Source organism: Lemur catta, chromosome 4 (assembly GCF_020740605.2).
Source record: "Lemur catta isolate mLemCat1 chromosome 4, mLemCat1.pri, whole genome shotgun sequence".
NCBI lineage: Eukaryota > Metazoa > Chordata > Mammalia > Primates > Lemuridae > Lemur > Lemur catta.
In genome coordinates, this window is record NC_059131.1 from 21,175,809 (window position 1) to 21,194,092 (window position 18,284).

General features: G+C 47.2%; 1 protein-coding gene across 1 annotated transcript; it reads right to left on the reverse strand.

Annotated features, from left to right (window-relative positions):
* Positions 1–660: 660 nt before the first annotated feature.
* On the reverse strand, positions 661–10,917 carry PCARE (photoreceptor cilium actin regulator). The gene is made up of 2 exons (XM_045549321.1): positions 7,211–10,917; positions 661–859 (listed from the first exon to the last, which is right to left on the reverse strand). Exons 1-2 carry the CDS (start codon positions 10,915–10,917, stop codon positions 661–663), a joined length of 3,906 nt encoding a protein of 1,301 aa, XP_045405277.1.
* Between the last annotated feature and the right edge of the window lie 7,367 nt (positions 10,918–18,284).

Genomic DNA, 18,284 nt, shown 5'->3' on the forward strand with positions numbered 1-18,284 from the left:
GAGCAATTAGCTTTTAAAGCTCTTAATGGGGACTGTAATGCTGTGCCACTACTTAAGCTTAAAAAAACAAGGCTTTCCAAACCTTCCTGCAACCATATATGCTTTGGGCAGATGGGGTGATGGGATGACCTTGAGAATGAAATGCAATGGAAAGAGCAGAGATTCTAGTGCCAGACACATCGTATAAAATTTTGCTCTATTTTCTTCTTAGCTGCATGACCTCAGGCAAGACACTTGGGGACCCCCCTCCCCACACCTTTGGCTTTCATATCTGCAAAACTGGAGAATGTTCTCTGCTTCATTCATCGTTGTGAGGCTTAAATGATTTCCTGGAGCTCACCCGGGTAAAACACTTGGCCAGCAAGCACACCATAATACATTCTCCTCCCAAATTAAGGCCAGCCCTTGAAGGATTAGAGTAACATTGTGGGGTCTAAAGTTCTGTTTACCCTTTGAACCCCAAGGCAAAGAGGATCTGGGGCTGAACATGGTGATTGTATAAAATTCAGCAGATTTGCTGACAGTGCACCTCCGAGGCCTGTTCAGGACACCTCGGTAGGAATTGGGTTTGCCCACCATCTCTGGGGCAGGCTGGACACTTGGCTGTCACCCTTTGCTGCTGGGGTGACTGGTATCAGTGTGACCCCGCTGGCCAGCCTGTCAGGCCACCTCCTTCTGCTGGGGTGGTGATTCTGGCTGGGATTCGTCCTGGGTGCGGCCAGCGAGGGACTCCCGTTGCAGTCTGTGGCCCAGCACGCACAGCTCTGGGGGAGACGCACGCCTGCTGCCGCCCTGCGGTTCCGGGGCCCAGGGGCTGCTCCAGGGCTCTGTGTCCTTCTTGGGGCTCTCCTCACTGCTGCTGCCGGGAGAAAGGACAAGGGCAGGTCAGACACCCCTTATCTGCTGTTCCTTCTGGCCTCTCCCGACCCTTCCGCACACAGGCTGGTCATCCTCGGCGCCAGGCCTCTGCTACTGTGTCACACTTGCCTCGTGTGCTGTCCTCGCTGGTGCCTGCCTGGTCCTGGTCCGCACTGTGGGGGCCGAGCTGAGGAGCTGACAGGTTGGGTCCTGTCCATTCCCCTGATGTCCTGCTGCTCTGAACAGAGCAATTCCCTAAGGAGCTCTGCGAGCTGGGCCTTTATTTTGTTTTTGTTTATAAAGCACTTCTTGTCTAATAAAGGGCTAGGCTTGGCTAGCTGAATTAACAACAACAACAACAAAGGAAAAAACCAGCTTTGCACAGCTGCCTTTTCCTGAATAGAGTGAAATGGGAACTGCTGGGCCCAGCCCAGGCCTGGCATTCGGCTGGAACAGAGCTTCCCAGCTGCTGAGTGACGCAGTCAAGAGGGGCTTTGAATGGGGAGGGGGCCCTGCGTGAGCCTCAGTGTCACCACCCCTGTTGGGAGTGCAGAATGGAGGGGAACACAGCACAGAGCAGGCCTAGGCCAGCAGGGGCCAGCTGAGAAAGCCACACTGGCAGTGGGTGGGGAGCCTTGGGGCTGCCTGGTGAGGTTGGAGTCTGGCTGCCTGGGTTCGAGTCCTGGCTCTCCCACTTACCAGCTGTGTGCCCTGCAATGTGTTAGTTAGTCCCTTCGAGTCTCAGTTCCCATCTTTGTAAAATGGAAATAATAATAATAGTGCTCATCTCATCGGGCACTCATGGGTATCAACGCTGGATGAAGCATGCACAACTCAGCATACTAACTAGCACGAGGTAAGTGCTCAGTGAGTGGGTAGCTGTCACTATGGTGCTGCACTGTAGAATTAAGAGGAAGTCACCCTGGGAAAGGACTCTAGGGACCACCCTATCATACTATGGTGGGCACCTGAGGCACAGAGAGTTGGGACGTTGGTCAGGGCTCTTAATCAGACGCCTCAGGGGCAAGACAGGACCCCAGCCCCCCACCTGCACAGACCAGGGGGTCCTTCTCTCTGACCATGATAGCACTATCTTGTTTATTCCGTGAACTTTATCACACGGTGTGCTCAGCTCTGTGAGCTTACATGGGTTGTCAAAGCAGTGGAGGACAAGTGTGCGTTTAGATATGAACAAGACCAAAGTGGTGGGAGTCGGGGTGGAGGATAGTGGGGTGGGTGCTAGGACGGGAACACAGCCATGGTTTGCAGGCAACAAGGAGCCCCCCTCACTGTGCCTCAGAGCCAGTCTCCTTGTGTCGGCCTCTGTCCCCATCACAGGTCCCTGCAGATGTTCAGGAGGGCCTGGGTCACAGTGGGTCACAGTGGGTCACAGTTCCCACCTTCCTTCTTCTCCCTGAGCCCCTCGTGGAGCAGGGGAAGGCATGTGCAGGATGCACTTCATCCACAACCTGACCTGGACCACTTCCTGGCAGGAATGGGAGGGGGGCATGCCCAGAGGAAAGGCTGTGACATGCAGCTCTGCAGAGGCTGACATTGTGGCCTGACAAACAATTTGGTCTAGAGCTGTATCTTCCCTGACTCCAGCCAGGACCCATGTCTACATGAGGCTCAGGCCAGGAGGTTGGTTTTCTGGTTGTTACCACAGGGCTGTGGTTCTACCTCTTCCCAGAGCCTCTTCCAGAACTTCCCACTACCCTGCTGAGCAGCCTGACCCAGGAGGCTGAGTGGAGGCTGCAGAGTGCCTGCCCGGGCAGTCCAGGCCAGGCAAAGACTGAAAGCACTGTATTTAGGGGGTCTGGATTAATAACTTTTTGAGTGAGCACAGTCCCCCAGCATCCTGAGACCCAGAGACTGGCACCTCCACTAGGGGATTCAACACAGAAATAACAGTTGAAGCTCAGTAATTGAGCTTCCTGGGCAAGCCTCCAAGGACTGTTCCCAATCCCCAGGGCCCCAGGATCGGGGGGATATAAACATCATCCTTTGTCCTAAGGAGAGGGCTCATGCCCTCTAGCACCAGGTGACTGGAAGGCTGTCAAGGCTGAGCGTAGCTGGTTCACTCCGAGGCAAGACGTGCGGGGTGTGCCTGTGTCCCTGCAAGTCCCTGCTTGGGGAAACAGCCTGTTCTGAGCAGTCTCTGGCACTGGCTTGTTGCACAACCTTAGGAAAATCATGCCCAGTCCCTGGTGTTGTTTCCCCATATGCAAGATGGCAAAGGCGTGGTGCTCTTATAGCAGGCGTACTTCCGCTCCCCGATGGCAGCTTTACACCTGGGGGTAGGGTGCTGGGGAATGAGCATTTCCCCATCATGTGCTCACAGTTTGGGATGGCTTGGAGGTGTGTGGTCATAGGAAGAGGCGGGGGAATGGGCGCGGGTCATTATGTGCCCTTTCATGTGACCTTGGGAAGGCTCCTGCTTATGCATCCTCCTCTCTCTTTGAAGCCACAAGCGCCTCCCCCCACCAAGAATTGAGATTCAGGATATAAAACAACCTTTTAGGCTGCCCTGTTCTGAGGAGAAGCCTGAGAGAAGGGTATTATTTTCTTCTTGAACAATTTTATGTTACTTTATTATTGCTCCTGCTGTTTTAAAACGTTAGTATTTTTAATTAATGCCATTTTATCATCCCCATTCTCTCAAGCTCCTCTCCTGAAGGGCACAGTTTTAGAAATCTAATAACTGAATAAGTGGTTAGAGTGAGCAATAATGTATTAACATTTATAGAGGTTCTTAGATGAAAACCACTGTACTGTAGGAAGCTCATTTTAGATTCAAGAAAAGAGCAACATTACATTAAGATTCTTGCAAAAATAATCAATATTTCATTTCTTTCAAGTGGCTGGGGAAGTTTATCTAACTATAATAATGTACAACTTTCCTGAGATAATATCTTTATTTAAAATTGACTGCCAACATAGCAAGACCCTGTCTCTACAAAAAAATACAAAAATTAGCCAGGTGTGGTGGCACATGCCTGTAGTCCCAGCTACTCAGGAGGCTGAAGGGGAGGATCGCTGGAGCCCAGGAGTTTGAGGCTGCAGTGAGCTTTGACTGGGCCACTGCACTCTAGCCTGAGCAACAGAGCGAGACCCTGTCTCGAAAACAAAATAAAATAAATTTAAAAAAATTGACAGCTGAAAACTGTGTAAAAAATTACCATGTATGCCTAGACAGATTGTGAAGTCTCCAACACAAATCATTCTGGCAGAAATTAACTACTGATTTACACAATTGTGGGCAATGCAAAGATAGCAAGGACTGGTGTTGATTGAGCTTTTTCTGATGTGATATTAAGACACACTGACAAAATATGAAAATCAGTAGCATTTCTATGTGCCAATAGTAAACAATCCGAACAAGAAACCAAGAAAGTAATCCCATGTTTACAACAGCTACAAATGAAATGAGATACCTAGGAATAAACTTAACCAAAGAAGTTAAAGATCTCTATAATGAAATCTATAAAACACTGATGAAAGAAGTTGAAAAGGACAAAAAAACATGGAAAGATATTCCATGCTCATGGATTGAAAGAATCAATATTGCTAAAATGTCCATACTACCCAAAGTGATCTACAGCTTCAATGCAATCCCCATCAAAATACCAATGACATTCTTTACAGAAATAGAAAAAATAATCCTAAAATTTATATGGAACCACAAAAGACCCAGAATAGCCAAAGCCATCCTGAACGAAAAGACCAAAACTGGAGGAATCACATTACCCAACTTCAACGTATACTACAGAGCTATAGTAACCAAAACAGTACATTACTGGCATAAACACAGACACATAGAGCAATGGAACAGAATAGAGGACCCAGAAATAAATCCACACATCTGTAGCGAACTTATCTTTGACAAAGGTGCCAAGAACATACAGTGGGGAAAGGACAGTTTCTTCAATAAATCATGCTGGGAAAACTGGATATCCATATGCATAAGAATGAAGCTAGACCCTTATCTCTCACCATATACAAAAATAAAATAAAATGGATTAAAGACTTAAATCTAAGACCTGAAACTATGAAACTGCTAAAAGAAAACATTGGGGAAACACTTCAGGACATTGGTCTGGGTCAGGACTTCTTGAGTAATACCCTCAAAGCACAGGCAACCAAAGCAAAACTGGACAAATGGGATCACATCAAGCTAAGAAGTTTCTGCACAGCAAAGGAAACAGTCAACAAGGTGAAGAGACAGCCCACAGAATGGGAGAAAATATTTGCCAACTACCTATCTGACAAGAGATTAATAACTATAGGAGCTCCAACAACTCGATAGTAAAAAATCAATTAATCCGATTGAAAAATGGGCAAAGGATCTGAATAGACATTTTTCAAAAGAAGACATACAAATGGCCAAAAGGTATATGAAAAAATGCTCAACATCATTAATCATCAGAGAAATGCAAATCAAAACTACAGTGAAATACCATTTCACCCCAGTTAAAAGGGCTTTTAACAAAAAGACAGGCAATAATGAATGCTGGCGAGGATGTAGAGAAAGGGGAACCCCTGTACACTGTTAGTGGGGATGTAAATTAGTGCAGCCACTATGGAAAACAATATGGAGGTTCCTCAAAAAATTGAAAATAGAACTACCATATGACCTAGCAATTCCACTGCTAGTTATATATCCAAAGGATGGGAATTCAGAACATGGAAAACATTATCTGCAGTCCTGTGTTTATTGCAGCGCTACTCACAGTAGCTGAGATATGGAATCAACCTAAGTGTCCATTGCTGAATGAATGGATAAAGAAATTGTGGTGCATATACACAATGGAATATTATATAGCCACAAAAAGAATGAAATTCTGCCATTTGAAACAGCATGGATGGAACTGGAGGACATTGTTAAGTGAAATAAGCCAAGCAAAGAAAGACAAATCTCACATGTTCTCACTCATGTGAGAGCTAAATATTAAAAACAAATAGATCTCATAGAGACAGTGACGGTTACCAGAGGCTGGGAAGGGTAGCAGTGGTGGGAGGGTTGTGGGGTGGATAAAGTGGGGATGGTTAGTGGGTACAAAAATATAGTTAGATAGAATGAACAATATTTGATAGCACAGCAAAGTGACTATAAGCAAGAGTAAGTTAGGGTATACTTTAAAATAACTAGAAGAGTGGAATTGGAATGTTTGTAACACAAAGAAATGATAAATGTTTGAGGTGACGGACACCCCAATTACCCTGATTTGATTAATTCACATTGTATGCCTGTATCAAAACATCACATGTATCCTATAAAGATATATAACTATTATGTACCCATAGTAATTAAAAATAAAAAAACTAGCTAATTAACGTAAAAAGACACATCTATAAGAGTTCTTCTCTAATAGGCCTCAGATGCACATTTGTTTTCCGTGCCACAATTTTGGAAAAGGCACATTTCCTCATGTATTCTGTAAAATAACCACATAGGCACATGAGTCCTTCTCTCAGTGCTCACGCCATGGCTGTACCTTGACGCTTGCCCCACTGCGCCGTGTGCCAGGCCTGTCTGCACAGACAGGTCAGCGACATACAGATCTGTTGCCCTGGTGAGAAAGGAGCACTTGGAACTCAGCCCCACCTGGATTCTGGCACTCAGCACTCACCAAGGGTCTTGTTCTTACTCTACAAACCTCTGACGTTGGAGGAGAAATAGAGCCAGATCCTTGGGGGTCTGGAAAGCCAAACATTTACATTCTATGCCTCCAGGGCCAGCCATTCTTAAAGGGTGGTCTGGGGACCCCTGGGTATCCCCGAGACACTTTCAAGGGGCCCATGAGGTCAAAACTATTTTCAACATCATACTAAGATGTCACCTGTCTTTTCAGTCATTTTCTTAGGACAAGGTCTTTTGGGTTCTCAATAATTTTCAAGTGTGTAAAGGGGTACTGGGAGCACATAGTCTGAGCACCTCCCACCTGGGTGTGGTTCACTGCAGGGAACCAGAAATGACAGGAACCAGCTGCTGGTGCCAGACGGGGTGGCAAGGAGCCCATCATGGGGCAAGTCATTTCATCTCAGTTTCCCCAACTGTAAAATAAGGGGTGGGTGGGGTTGGACTAACTTGATTGTATTGGACTTTATTTCTAATCAGAGCCTCTTTTCAATTGAAATCTTCCCCAGAAACTTGAAACGTGTGTGTCCCAGGTAAGAGCAGAGGTGCTCAGGTGAGGGGAGACAGGAGCTCCACCCCCAGCCCTCTCCACTCCAACTGCCTCTTCTCTTGGAGCAGAGTTTGAAATCTACTGACCCAGATCCTAAGGGCCACTCGCTCTGCTTGTCTCTGTTCCAAGCAACAGAAGGGCAGCGGCCCCAGGACAGTCCTTACCTGCTTTGGCTGAGCTGGGCGTCCTCACAGGGAATGCTGGCGGAGCCCGCGGCAGGCAGCGGCAGCCTGGCACCCGGCTGGCGGTCAGAAGCTGTCCTGACGAAAGGCAGAGGGTTGAGGGCACACAGGGCCACTCTCCTCTGTGCATCTGCCCTCAACCGAGGCCCCGAGCTGCTCCTCCTGCACGCTGCAGGGCTCCCAAGAGGACCCCCGGCCTCAGGTGGGGTCGGTGGGTGGGCTGCTGAGAGTGGCGATTTAGCTTCAAACAGAGCGGAGGCGGCCGGGCAGAATATGGAACACGTGTTCCCAGAAACTTTGGCTGTGTCTGCTGGACTGTCTTCGGAGTCTCTTGTTTCCTTGTGCTCCTGCGATGGGGACACCGGGGGGGACACGGAGGGAACAGAGGAAGGGGAGCTTGCTTCTGGGCACTGGGTGGGGGCACTGGAGGCCTTGTGCTGGCGTGGTGGGGAAGTTCGCTTCTTGGTTGTGGGTGGGCTTAGCACCCTGGGGCTCACCGGTGGGCTGGGAGCTCCAGGGCTGAGCGGTGGGCTGGGGGACCCCTGCAAGGTGGGGGCACTTGGCTGGGCAGGTCTGTGAGAGGAATGCAGGCTCTGGGGCCTCTTGTCTGCTTGGGGCACCCAGTGTGCCCTTGTGGGTGAGGCCTTCCTGGCCGTCGGGGGGCTTCTCTCTCGGCTCTGCCTTGCAGCCTCGGGAGAACGTGGCCCTCGTGTGCGTCTGGCCGGGCTGGGATCTGAGGTCCTGTTTTGCCCAGATGTGTGGCTGGAGTGGTGCCAGGACATTGCCTTCCGGGGCTGCTTGCGGAGGCTTGCGGCCTTCTCTGCCTGTGCCTGGCTCGGAGCTCCGCCCTCCACCTCTGGGTTTTGGCTGGTGGCTGGCGGGTGGTTGGGGTCCAAGGCAAGCTTTCTGGGATCGCAGCCGCTCTTGCTGCTCCCTGGCCCTGTGCTGCGGGACCGGGCGGGGCTGGCCGTGCTCTTGCTGGGCAGCAAGTCCACGGGGCTCATGGAGGCTCTCAGCTTCAGGGAAGCCCATGTTCTCCTGGCAGGGCCAGCTCCTCCCCGCCCTGGTGCCGGGGTCCCTTTGGGGGAGCACTCTGCTGACTTGCTGCTTTCTGGGGACTCTAGAGAAGTGAATGATTTGTCCATCAGGACTTCCAGAGGCGGTGGAGGGAGGTGCTCTGGGTCCCCCTCCACTTCGCGGTCGATGTCCGCACTCTTGGGTGCTTCTGTTGTAGGCACAGGGGGAAAGATAGGTGCTAAGGGCCTCCAGCCTGTGCCCACTTTGAAAGGTTCTCTGCCTAGTGCTGGAGAAATTTGGGGCTTAGGATACAAGGGGGCAAGCCCCCTGTAAATGGGAAACCTGGGTGGCATGATGGGGACCCCCCACCGCCTGAGGCAGGGGCTTGACCCAGAGTTCTTGGAATCCCCCAGTGTCCTCACGCTCTCAGTGGGACTGAAAGTTTCAATAAGTTTCCTGACTGACGTTCTGGTAGGGCAGCCCCTGTCGTTGGCCCTGGGAGCCTCCTTGTCCTCGTCTGATGGGGTGACATTTGGAAGCTTCTCAGCTTTCCCTGGCCAGGGCTGCTCGCCCTCAGGGTGGGGACTGCATTTCTGCAAAATGCTCTTGTCCTGACTAGGCAAAATGCTGAAGTTCTTGGTGAGAGAGGCCCTGAGCTTGCTAGTGGTGCTGCTCGGCCCGACTTTGCAGTTGTTGGGCCACAGAGCCATCGCTCTGGGCTGCAGAATCTGCTCCTGGCTCTGCCTCTGCCCTTTGGCACCCAGGGCATAAAACGCCTCCAGCCTCTGACTGAGGTCTCTCTGGACCCTCCGCAGCTCCTGGAGGGTGGGGTCCCCCACCTGGCTCTGAATACATGACTCTGACTGGGACCTCCTCTGCTTCTCGGGGGCCCGCCTGCTACCACTGACTGTGCTAGGTCTTGGGGGGAGCACTGACCTTCCCTCCTCCTCCTCAGCCCAGTCCTGGTGCCCAGAGGGCACAGGGACAAACTTGATCCTTTCACTGATGGCTTCCTTCATCTTCAGAATCATTTCCTGGGCTTGGGGGCTCCTCAGCCTCCTGGGGTGGGGCTGAAACGGGCTTTCCCGGTCAGCAGGTGAAGACTGTGGCCTGGAATGTGGAGCCTTTTCCTGCCATGCACACAGGTTCAGGCTGCTAACTTCATCTTCCTCCTCCTCCTCCTCCAGGCTGCTGGCCTCAACTTCGCTAAAAGGTGGAGCATCCAGCGACCTGGAGCTTTTAGGAAGGTGTGCTTCTGCAGGGACCCCAATCCCGAAGGAATCGCAGGGAGTACTTTTGCCTGGCTCCAAAGGCCTGGAGGTGCTGCTCCCTGGGGCTCTGCTGGAGGGGCCCGGGCTCCGTGCTTCACCCTGTGCTGCCGGCTGAACCTTTGCCATAGGAGGCCTTGAGAGTGGGCAGTCCTGGGGCCTGTCTGAGCCCATCCAGCACGGACTGTGCTGCCAGGCGTGTCCTGACAGCCTGGTCTCTGTGTGGGGTGAAGTCACCAGCTTCCATTCTCCTGGCTCTGGTGCAAAGTCCCAGCTGTTTTGCTTGGCCAGCTTGTCCACGGACTGCACAGACTCATTGTCAGCACCAATGCCACTGTCCTCAGAACATAAGGGTGGACCCTGCACCCCAGGGTCGCCGTGGGCACTCGCCAGGCTCTCTAGCTGCCCCAGAGCCCTTAGGAGGCGTTCATCCACACTCCTCTTCATGCTCAGCTTGTTGTCCAGGTGGCTTGCAGTGGAGTGGAGGTAGCTGCTGGAGCCCTCCAGGCAGCTGCCGGTGAGCGAGGCCACTGTGCCATTGAGCGCCTGCAGCTTGCTGACTGTGTACTGCAGCAGCTGTTGCAGGAGGTCTGGCTGCTCCCAGGGCTCTCCTTTCCTCGACGGCCAAGCCAGATCTGCCCTAACCTCCTGGAGCAGCACTTCTCCATCCTTGGAGATCTCCCCCAATAGCTGGCTGATCTCCTCAAAGCACAGTAGCAGGAAGCTGACCATGGTCTGCAGCAGCTCCCGGGTCTGGGTGGCCTGGCGGACGATGCACAGAATGGCTTCGTATTTGGCGAGGCTGGAGTGCAGATAGGCATACGCGTGCTGGTGGGCCTTGACCAGGGGCTCGGGGAAGTCCACTTTGCCTTCAGACCCATGGGCAGGAGGGGTGGTTTGGCAGCAATGGCACTGTTTGCCCGACCTGTGGCATTTTGGCTTCTTTTCCCATTTGGAGGTCTCCTGGGAAGTACTTCCCTCACTCTCTTCCCCAGAAAAGGCTGCCCCTTGCGAGCCGGGGGAGCCCTGTGTCTTGAATGGAGCACGCTTAGCCATGTGGCTTTGTGATTTGTTCAGCTGGAATGTTGGAGAGGCTTTATGTTTTGGGATCAGTCCTTCCACAACTTTCCTTTTGCATGAAGCAGGATCTCCCGTGAGCTGACAGAGACCTTCAGCCGTGGTTTGGTTCCTCCTGGAAGCTGGCTGCTCCTCTGCTGGCCTCAGTCCCTGGGGCAGGTACCCCCCAGCGTCATAGCAGGAGGAGTTTTTAACGAGCAAAGGGATGGAACCTCTTTCACTGCCCCCCTGACGTCCTGGCAAAATTGCCTTGGGCTTTTTCAAAAACTGAATGCCACTCTTTGCAACGCTGTTTACAATGTCACTGTGCGAAGGTGTGCACCCCATGGTTTCAGCTTGTAGTCATCTTCCACCCACAAGCTTCACAATTTTCAGAGAATCATACTTGAAATAGGAACAAAAGGCAATCTTACTAGTCCATCCAGGCAATTTTCAGACTAGAATCCTTTGCAGTCCATGGTATGATGTCCTAAACTTGGAAACAGCTTGCTTTCTTCCTTGGCCCCACCGTGAAGAGGGTGAGGTACTTGTCTCCCTGTTGTCGTTCTAAGTTTTGAACTCTCTGCTGTTAGTGAGTAGCGGGACAATTCCGAAGTCGCTCAGCCTTGCGGATTATGGGCCTGTGTTTTGCTCGTGTCCTGACAGATGCGGATGGCAAGTGGAGCTTAAGCCTATTAGGTTAATCATGCCCCAGCCAGTCAGCACTCCCAGCGTGTTCTAATATAGAACTTCTCAGCATTTGCTATCTTGGGAAGTGGATTATTTTTGCACGTGCTTATGCTTTTAATTCTGTTCAGACGCCTGCCGTATGAAACCTAGAGAAATGAGCCATAATTGCAGAAGGCTCTGGAAGAGACGCATGTGTAGAAGAGAAGCGAGGGCTTGCTGATTACAGAGCCTGGAAGAGAAGTGACCTTCATGGTTTAATAAGGGCAGACGAGCCGAGTGTGTTCCAATCTGCTGTTATCAAGAGGACCCCCAAACACACAATAGACAGTAACTGAAGTAACGCATTATTGTTTGCGTGGCTTATAAAACCCCCACGACTCTAGTGACGGAGAATGTCTCTGAATAAGACAGTGAATGAAGAAGGCCAGGTGACCTTGCTTTGCATTAGCAAATCGAGTCAGATAGCAGGCAAGCCATCCTCTCTGGTGTGGAGGGGAAAGCAGAAAAAGTCACTGCCATTTAAAGCTGAGGCCAGTCACGCTGGATCACAGGGGCTCAGGTAGGCAAAGCTCTCATGGGAAGAGGCTCTTTATTAAACCTTTCTCATAGGAAAGCAAGCTAAAACCGGACTGTGGACAGCCATTCGGTCATTAGGAGGAGAACTCAAGGGGAAAAAATGTGTTTTTCTTTTTCAGCCCATCTCTCCACTCAAGCAGAGCATGGTGCTCCTGCCTGTGGCTAAGTGTGGCAGCTGCCCGCTTTGAAACTCCTTTTAAACTTTATTTGCTGTCAGTAAAGTCTAGCAACGGCTTGGAGTAGAGAGAATTAAGTCCCAACTTTATCTCCTTTTAGTTGGGGGAATTTACAAAAGGTTTTTCCCTTCTCTGAGACAGAGCTCATCTTTGAAATGAAGGTAATGGCACCTGCTTCATGGAGCTGTCGTGGGGATTGAGTCAATAAATGCTTGGTAAGTGCTTGACCCAGTCCGTGCCTGGCATGGAGTAGGTACTAAAAAGAAATGGAGTTCCTTACCCCTGTCCCCGGAAGCTAGGCCACCTACGGTAATAAAAGTCATAAGAAAATTCACTGGCTGTTAAGGACCAGGCTCCAACCCTTTCCTGAATGAGCTAGAAATAACTGCCTGCTACTGGGCTTGGAGCCCCCCGAGTCTGGGTCTCTGGCCCTCCTGTGCTCGGCACACTGCTGCCTCGGGGATTTTCTAAGGCCTCATTGTGTAATTTCTCTGCTCTACACAATGATTCCCACTGTTTGCAGGAGGAAGGGGGCCTTTTATTTAACCAATTTCTATTTTTGGACATCTAGATTGTTGCCAATTTTGGATTTTCCAAATAGAAAAATTATTGCTTTAAGCATCTCCGAACATCTCCTGAAGTTGCTGAGATTGGCATTGTTGTTCTGGCTTTACAGTCTTCATTTTCTTTTAGTAAGCCCTATACAAAGAATGAAAACAACATGTGGGTGTCAAGACATCTCAGAAACAGAAAGGGCTTAGAGCTGCCTCCTGTGCTAGCTGGAGTCTGGCCACCGGGGCTGTGTGCAGAGCCTCACGCCTATCACAGCCCCGTGCCCCAGAGTGCATCATTAAGTAAGTTCCCTAATATGTTTATTTGAAGCAGAACTCAGGGGAAACACAAAGCCGCATCAGTGCCTGGGGGTGAGCTGCATTAGGCATCAAGATGCTGTCTCATTTGTCACAGCGCCGGGCTGGCCCATAAACAAGGGCGGCGTGTGGGAAGACTCTTCTTTCCCCTTTGAGTTTTCCATTTAACAGCATCTCATCTGAAGGATGCTTTATGCAAATGATTCTCTCGGGATTTGGGCCCCTGCTTGTCTCATCTTTGTGGAAAACTTTGATCTGAGTGGCTAAAATTGTTTCCAAACCGATGATTAAAATCAAAGTATTTGCTTGGAGGATCTGCTGTCAGACAGCTCTGTACTTCGTAGACTGCTTTCCTTGACTATTCCAAATAATTTAGGAAGCTCTTTATTCACTGCCATTCATTTTTCATGAAGACCAACTTTTGTTTTTCCCTTTTTTAAAACTGGGGTTGCTTCAAATTAAAATGAAAAAAACAATGATTTGGGATGGGAATATTAAAATGGCACAACTATTTTGGGAAACTGATACTTAAACATACACCCTATGACCCATCAATTCTACTCCTAAGAATTTATCCCAGAATATTGAATGCAGAGGTCCGAAAAGAGACTGGTACAAGAATATTCACAGTAGCTCTATTCATAATAGCCTCAAATTGGAAAAATCCAGATGTTTATCAATAGGGAAATAGATACATTTGATATAACTATACAATGGACTATTACCCAGCAATAAAAGGAAGAAACTATATAACAGCATGGATAAATTTTAAGATTACTATGATGAGTAAAAGAAGCCAGGTATAAAAGAGTACATATTGAAAAATTCCATTTATATGAAATTCAAGAACAGGCGAAACTAATCTATAGTTATAGAACTCAGAAAAATGGTTGTCTCAGGGAAGAACTATTGACTAGTTACAGACATGAAGGAATTTCTTAGGGTACTGGAAATGTTCTACGTCTTGACCTGGGTGGTAGTCATATGAGTATGTACTATAACATTCCTTGAGTTGTACAATTAAATTGTGCACTTTATATATGTTAAACACACACACACTCCTCTTACCAAAATGCAGTATTGCTTTATGCCTAAGAGAGTCCTAGCTATAACGCTCTTGGTCTTGGAAAAGGATCTCTGTGTTAGTTGTTTGTTGTTGCATAACAAATTACCCTCAAATTTAGCAGCTTAGAATAACAAACGTTATCTCAGTTTCTGTGGGTCATGAATTTGGGAGCAACTCAGAAAGGTCTCTCATGAGGTTGCAGCCAAAATGTCAGCCGGGGCTGCTGTCATCTGAAAGCTGACTGGGCTGGATGATTTACACCAGGATAGTTCATCCACATGACTGTTGACAGAGGCCTCACTTCCCGGCTGGCTGTTTGTGGGAGGCCGCAGTTACTCTTCACGTGGACCTCTCTGAAGGCTGCTTGAGTATCCTTACAACATGGCGGCTGGCTTCCCCCAGAGTGGGTGGCCTAAGACAGTAAGGAGGAGGCCACTATGTCCTAATTTCAGAAGTCACCTTCACTTTCTCCACATTCTATTCTTTAGAAGCCCGTTACTAAGTATAGTCCACATACAGGGAGAGAAAAAGTAGGCTCCACCTTTAAAATTTAGAACAAACAAACAAACAAATAGATTGGAACATATCATAGCTTAAATCACGGTATCCAAACCAAAACCATGTATAGTAAACATTAGTTTATAAGGTGCTAGTCCTTGCCCTGCAGCATGTTAGATCAGTTCCATGCCATTTTGTTTCATGTGGCTCTGAACTAATTGATCAACAAAGGATGCTTCCAATGCAGCATCATTTTGAGCCAAGACTGAAAGTCATTTAAACAATCTGAGAAATGTCTTCTCTCTCGAGTTCTATCAGCTTTGCTAGTTGGCTCTCCTGAACCACAAAAACTAAGAAAAATTTCCCACTAGCCAAGGCCTACCTAGGTCCTTCAGATCTGAAGGGATGCTCTTTGCAACACAATTCCCTGGTGCAGATGTGAGATGAAGAGGTAACTGCAAGAAAACCAAGCAACTACTGTGGTGAGCTGCAGGGAGAGGGAGGTGATGTTTGTGTTCCAGGCACTATGTTAGGCACTTCACATATATCTTTTCAGAAGCTGGCCTCCTCTGCTTTGCTTTGGAGAACCAGCAATCATCATGAAAAAAATTAATCTAGCTAGTGTTATGTACCTTAGAGCAATCCATCCAGAGTTGCTCATGTGATAAGCAATTCTATCAGAAACCAACATGTGACATTCAGGTGTCTGCTCTAAGTGGCTTCTGATTTGGCAATCATATTAGAAACACCTGTTTGTTTTTATTGATTCTTAGTATGCATGGCTTGCTAAGAGTCATCATACTGCACCTTGTACTTTGAGGATGACTGCTTAACACTTGGAGGTGCTTCTAAGGACCCATGAAAATAAATTTCATGTACTTATGTAGCTTATATTTGGAATCAAAGCATCTTAAATGTACCCCAAATTTGGAAAAAATTCATCTAGTTTTTTTGCATGATAATAAGAGAAGATGTTTTATTGAAATAGACTCAATTCTACCTATAAATTAGGTATTTGCTTCAGGGTAGGCTAATTGCTATAAAACCCCCCAAATTTCAGTGACTTAACACAGCAAGTGTTATTATTGTTCACACAATGCCAATGTAGAAGTTCCTAGTTGGGATGTTCTCTTAAATAGCTCTCCTCCAAGTGATGACTCAGGGATGCAAGCCCTTCCATCTTGAAACATCAGCATCTTCAATAAATGACTTCTAAGGCAGAAAGGGAAGAGTGCAGGGAAGGCAGACTGTCTTTGCCCACAGTTGGCACCCATCATTTCTGCTTGCATTCTAATGGCCAGGAGTTGTCACATGGCCCCACTTAGATGCAAAAGAAATGGGAAAGTAATCAAGACAGCTGTTTTCCAACAATGTCTCTATACTGAGGAGGTGTCCCAATTCTTGGGGTCAAGTAGCCTCTTCTGCTACACCCATGTTTCTAGGTGAGGAAACTGAGGCTGGAAAAGTTAAGATAATTTGCTCAAGAAATATCTGGGTTTTGAACCCTGGTATCTCTGATCCCAAAGTCTGTGTTACTTCTACTACATTTTTTCTTTTTGATAAGACACCTGTATTTCGAGCTTCACTTGGGCTTGGAAGTTCAACCATATTGGGATTTTTAGTCACATGCCTACATTTCGGCCCCACCAAGAGGAGGGCTACAGGAATCTATGAGAAGCAACTACAGATTTGCTCTGCAGCCCAAAGAAGTCCTCCAGGTTGTTATTCCAAACCTTCTTTGTCTCTGAATAGTCCTTTTGGATCAATGACTTGGTTGAATGGTCACTGGTTTTAATTTTGTCCCTGGATGGGGACTTTCCAATACCTGTAGCTCTGAATTCTAGATCCCACAGGAAGTCCCATGCTCAGCCATCTTTGACCTCAGCCCAGACTCCTGGGTCCCTGGCCCCCAGCTGGCCACTCCAGGACTCTACCTTGCCAGAGTGGTGGTAGGGGGCAGGAAATTGGACATGCAATGTGGCTTCATATTAACCATGGATTAAAGTCTCTATTACAGGAAAAAAGGGAATGTACTTCTATTCCCAGAGATATTTTAAAGTAAGAGATGTTGATTTCAGCAAAAAAGTTTGCATCTCATAAAAATGTTTGAATTTCACAAGCATTGTAATTTTTGTTTTTGCTTATTCCCTTCCACTTTTTTCTTCTATGTATACATATTGTACATAGTTGCTAGTCATAATGTATGTACCATTGTATTATTCTTGTTCACTTAACACATTATAAATATTTTCCATGTTAAATTGTTTCACAGCATTTAAGAAAAAAAGCACAATGTGTCTAATCAAGGCAACGACCTCTTACTTTAACACAAAGATTAATAGCAAGGAGTTTGTAGGTGTAAATTGAAGCACAGTGCATGGCTTTGCTCACTCCTCTTCCTCACGCAGATACTTCTAGGGAGAAGTCATTCACCGGAAGGTGTGTGGGCTCCATGAATGACCCTGTGGCACAGGGGGATGGGAAAGGGGGTGACCAAATGTACAGGACTTATTTGAGAAGCCAACGTCTGTGGTACAGACAGACAATTTGAAAGTGGTCACGCTAGGATTTAAACCTCAGGTCTGGTGGACTCCAAGGCTCCAGCTCTTTCTGCTGTATCTGGCTGTCTGCTGTGACAACTTCAAAATGAGGGGTAGAAATATGTTAATGATTTTCAAACTCTGCTCTAAGGAGTCCTAGGTAGTAGACCTATGGCCAATCACCTCCACTTTTATCTGTTTAATATATTGGGCTTTCCTGTGAAATATCTGTAAGAGATTTAGGAGAGATCTATTGGGGCCTGGAGTGTGCCTGACTTGGAGCTTTCACAATCACTATGCCGTGTAATAGGTGGTTCCCAAGGTCCCTTCTGCCTCTAACATACTTATACTATTATATCTTTTAAGAATAGCATTAAATTATAGAAGCAATATATTCAAACAGAAAGTTGTATATGAGTGTTCACAGCAGCACTATTCACAACAGATATAGATGGAAACAACCCAAAGTTTCATCAACTGAAAAATAGGTAACAGAATTTGGTATATCCAAACAATGGAATATTATTCAGCCATAAAAAGGAATCAAGTAGTGATACATGCTACAACCTTGAAAACATTATGCCAAGTGAAAGAAGCTAGACACAACAGGTCACATGTATGATTTCATTTCTATGAAATATCCAGAAAAGTCAAATCCATAGACAGAAGGCAGATAAGTGGTTGGCAGAAACGGGGTGATAGGATAATGGGAGTGACTGCTTCATGGGTACAGGGTTTCCTCTTGTGGTGATGAAAATATTCTGGAACTAGGTAGTGGTGATGGTTGCACAACATTGTGAATGTACTAAATGCCACAGATTTGTATACTTTAAGATGGTTTAAATGGTAAATTTTATGTTATGTGTACTTTTCCACAATAAAGCAGTATATGCCATGTGTTAATAAAAATTTAGAAGACACAGATAAGCTCAAAGAAAATAAAATGAATCTATCTATCTATTTTTGTCTTAATAAAGGCAGAATCTTGCTGTACCTACAATCTGTAACCTAGTGCTTCTCTTAATATATCACAAATTCATAGTATCAAATATTTTGTACAGCGTTTTTAATGGTTACAACATTCCATTGAATTGAGAAAAAGTTTCTTTGGGCAAACTCTTATTATTAAACGTTTAGGTTATATCTATTATAAATAATACTGACATGTCCTTGTAGGTAAATATTTGGCCACATTTGTGATTATTTTCTCAGGACAGATTCTGGGATGTGGAATTGCTTAGCTAAATAATGTAAACATGAAAAAAATTGATAAACTTTATTTCTTAAAAAGAGTTCTAGA

What these genes read in the sequence shown, in the direction of transcription:
- PCARE (XM_045549321.1), bottom strand. Translation starts at nt 10,917, where the DNA reads ATGGGGTGCACACCTTCGCACAGTGACATTGTAAACAGCGTTGCAAAG. An exon ending in GCCCAGCTCAGCCAAAGCAG is followed by an intron (nt 860 to 7,210) that starts GTAAGGACTGTC and finishes TTCTCCCGGCAG; the next exon opens with CAGCAGTGAGGAGAGCCCCA.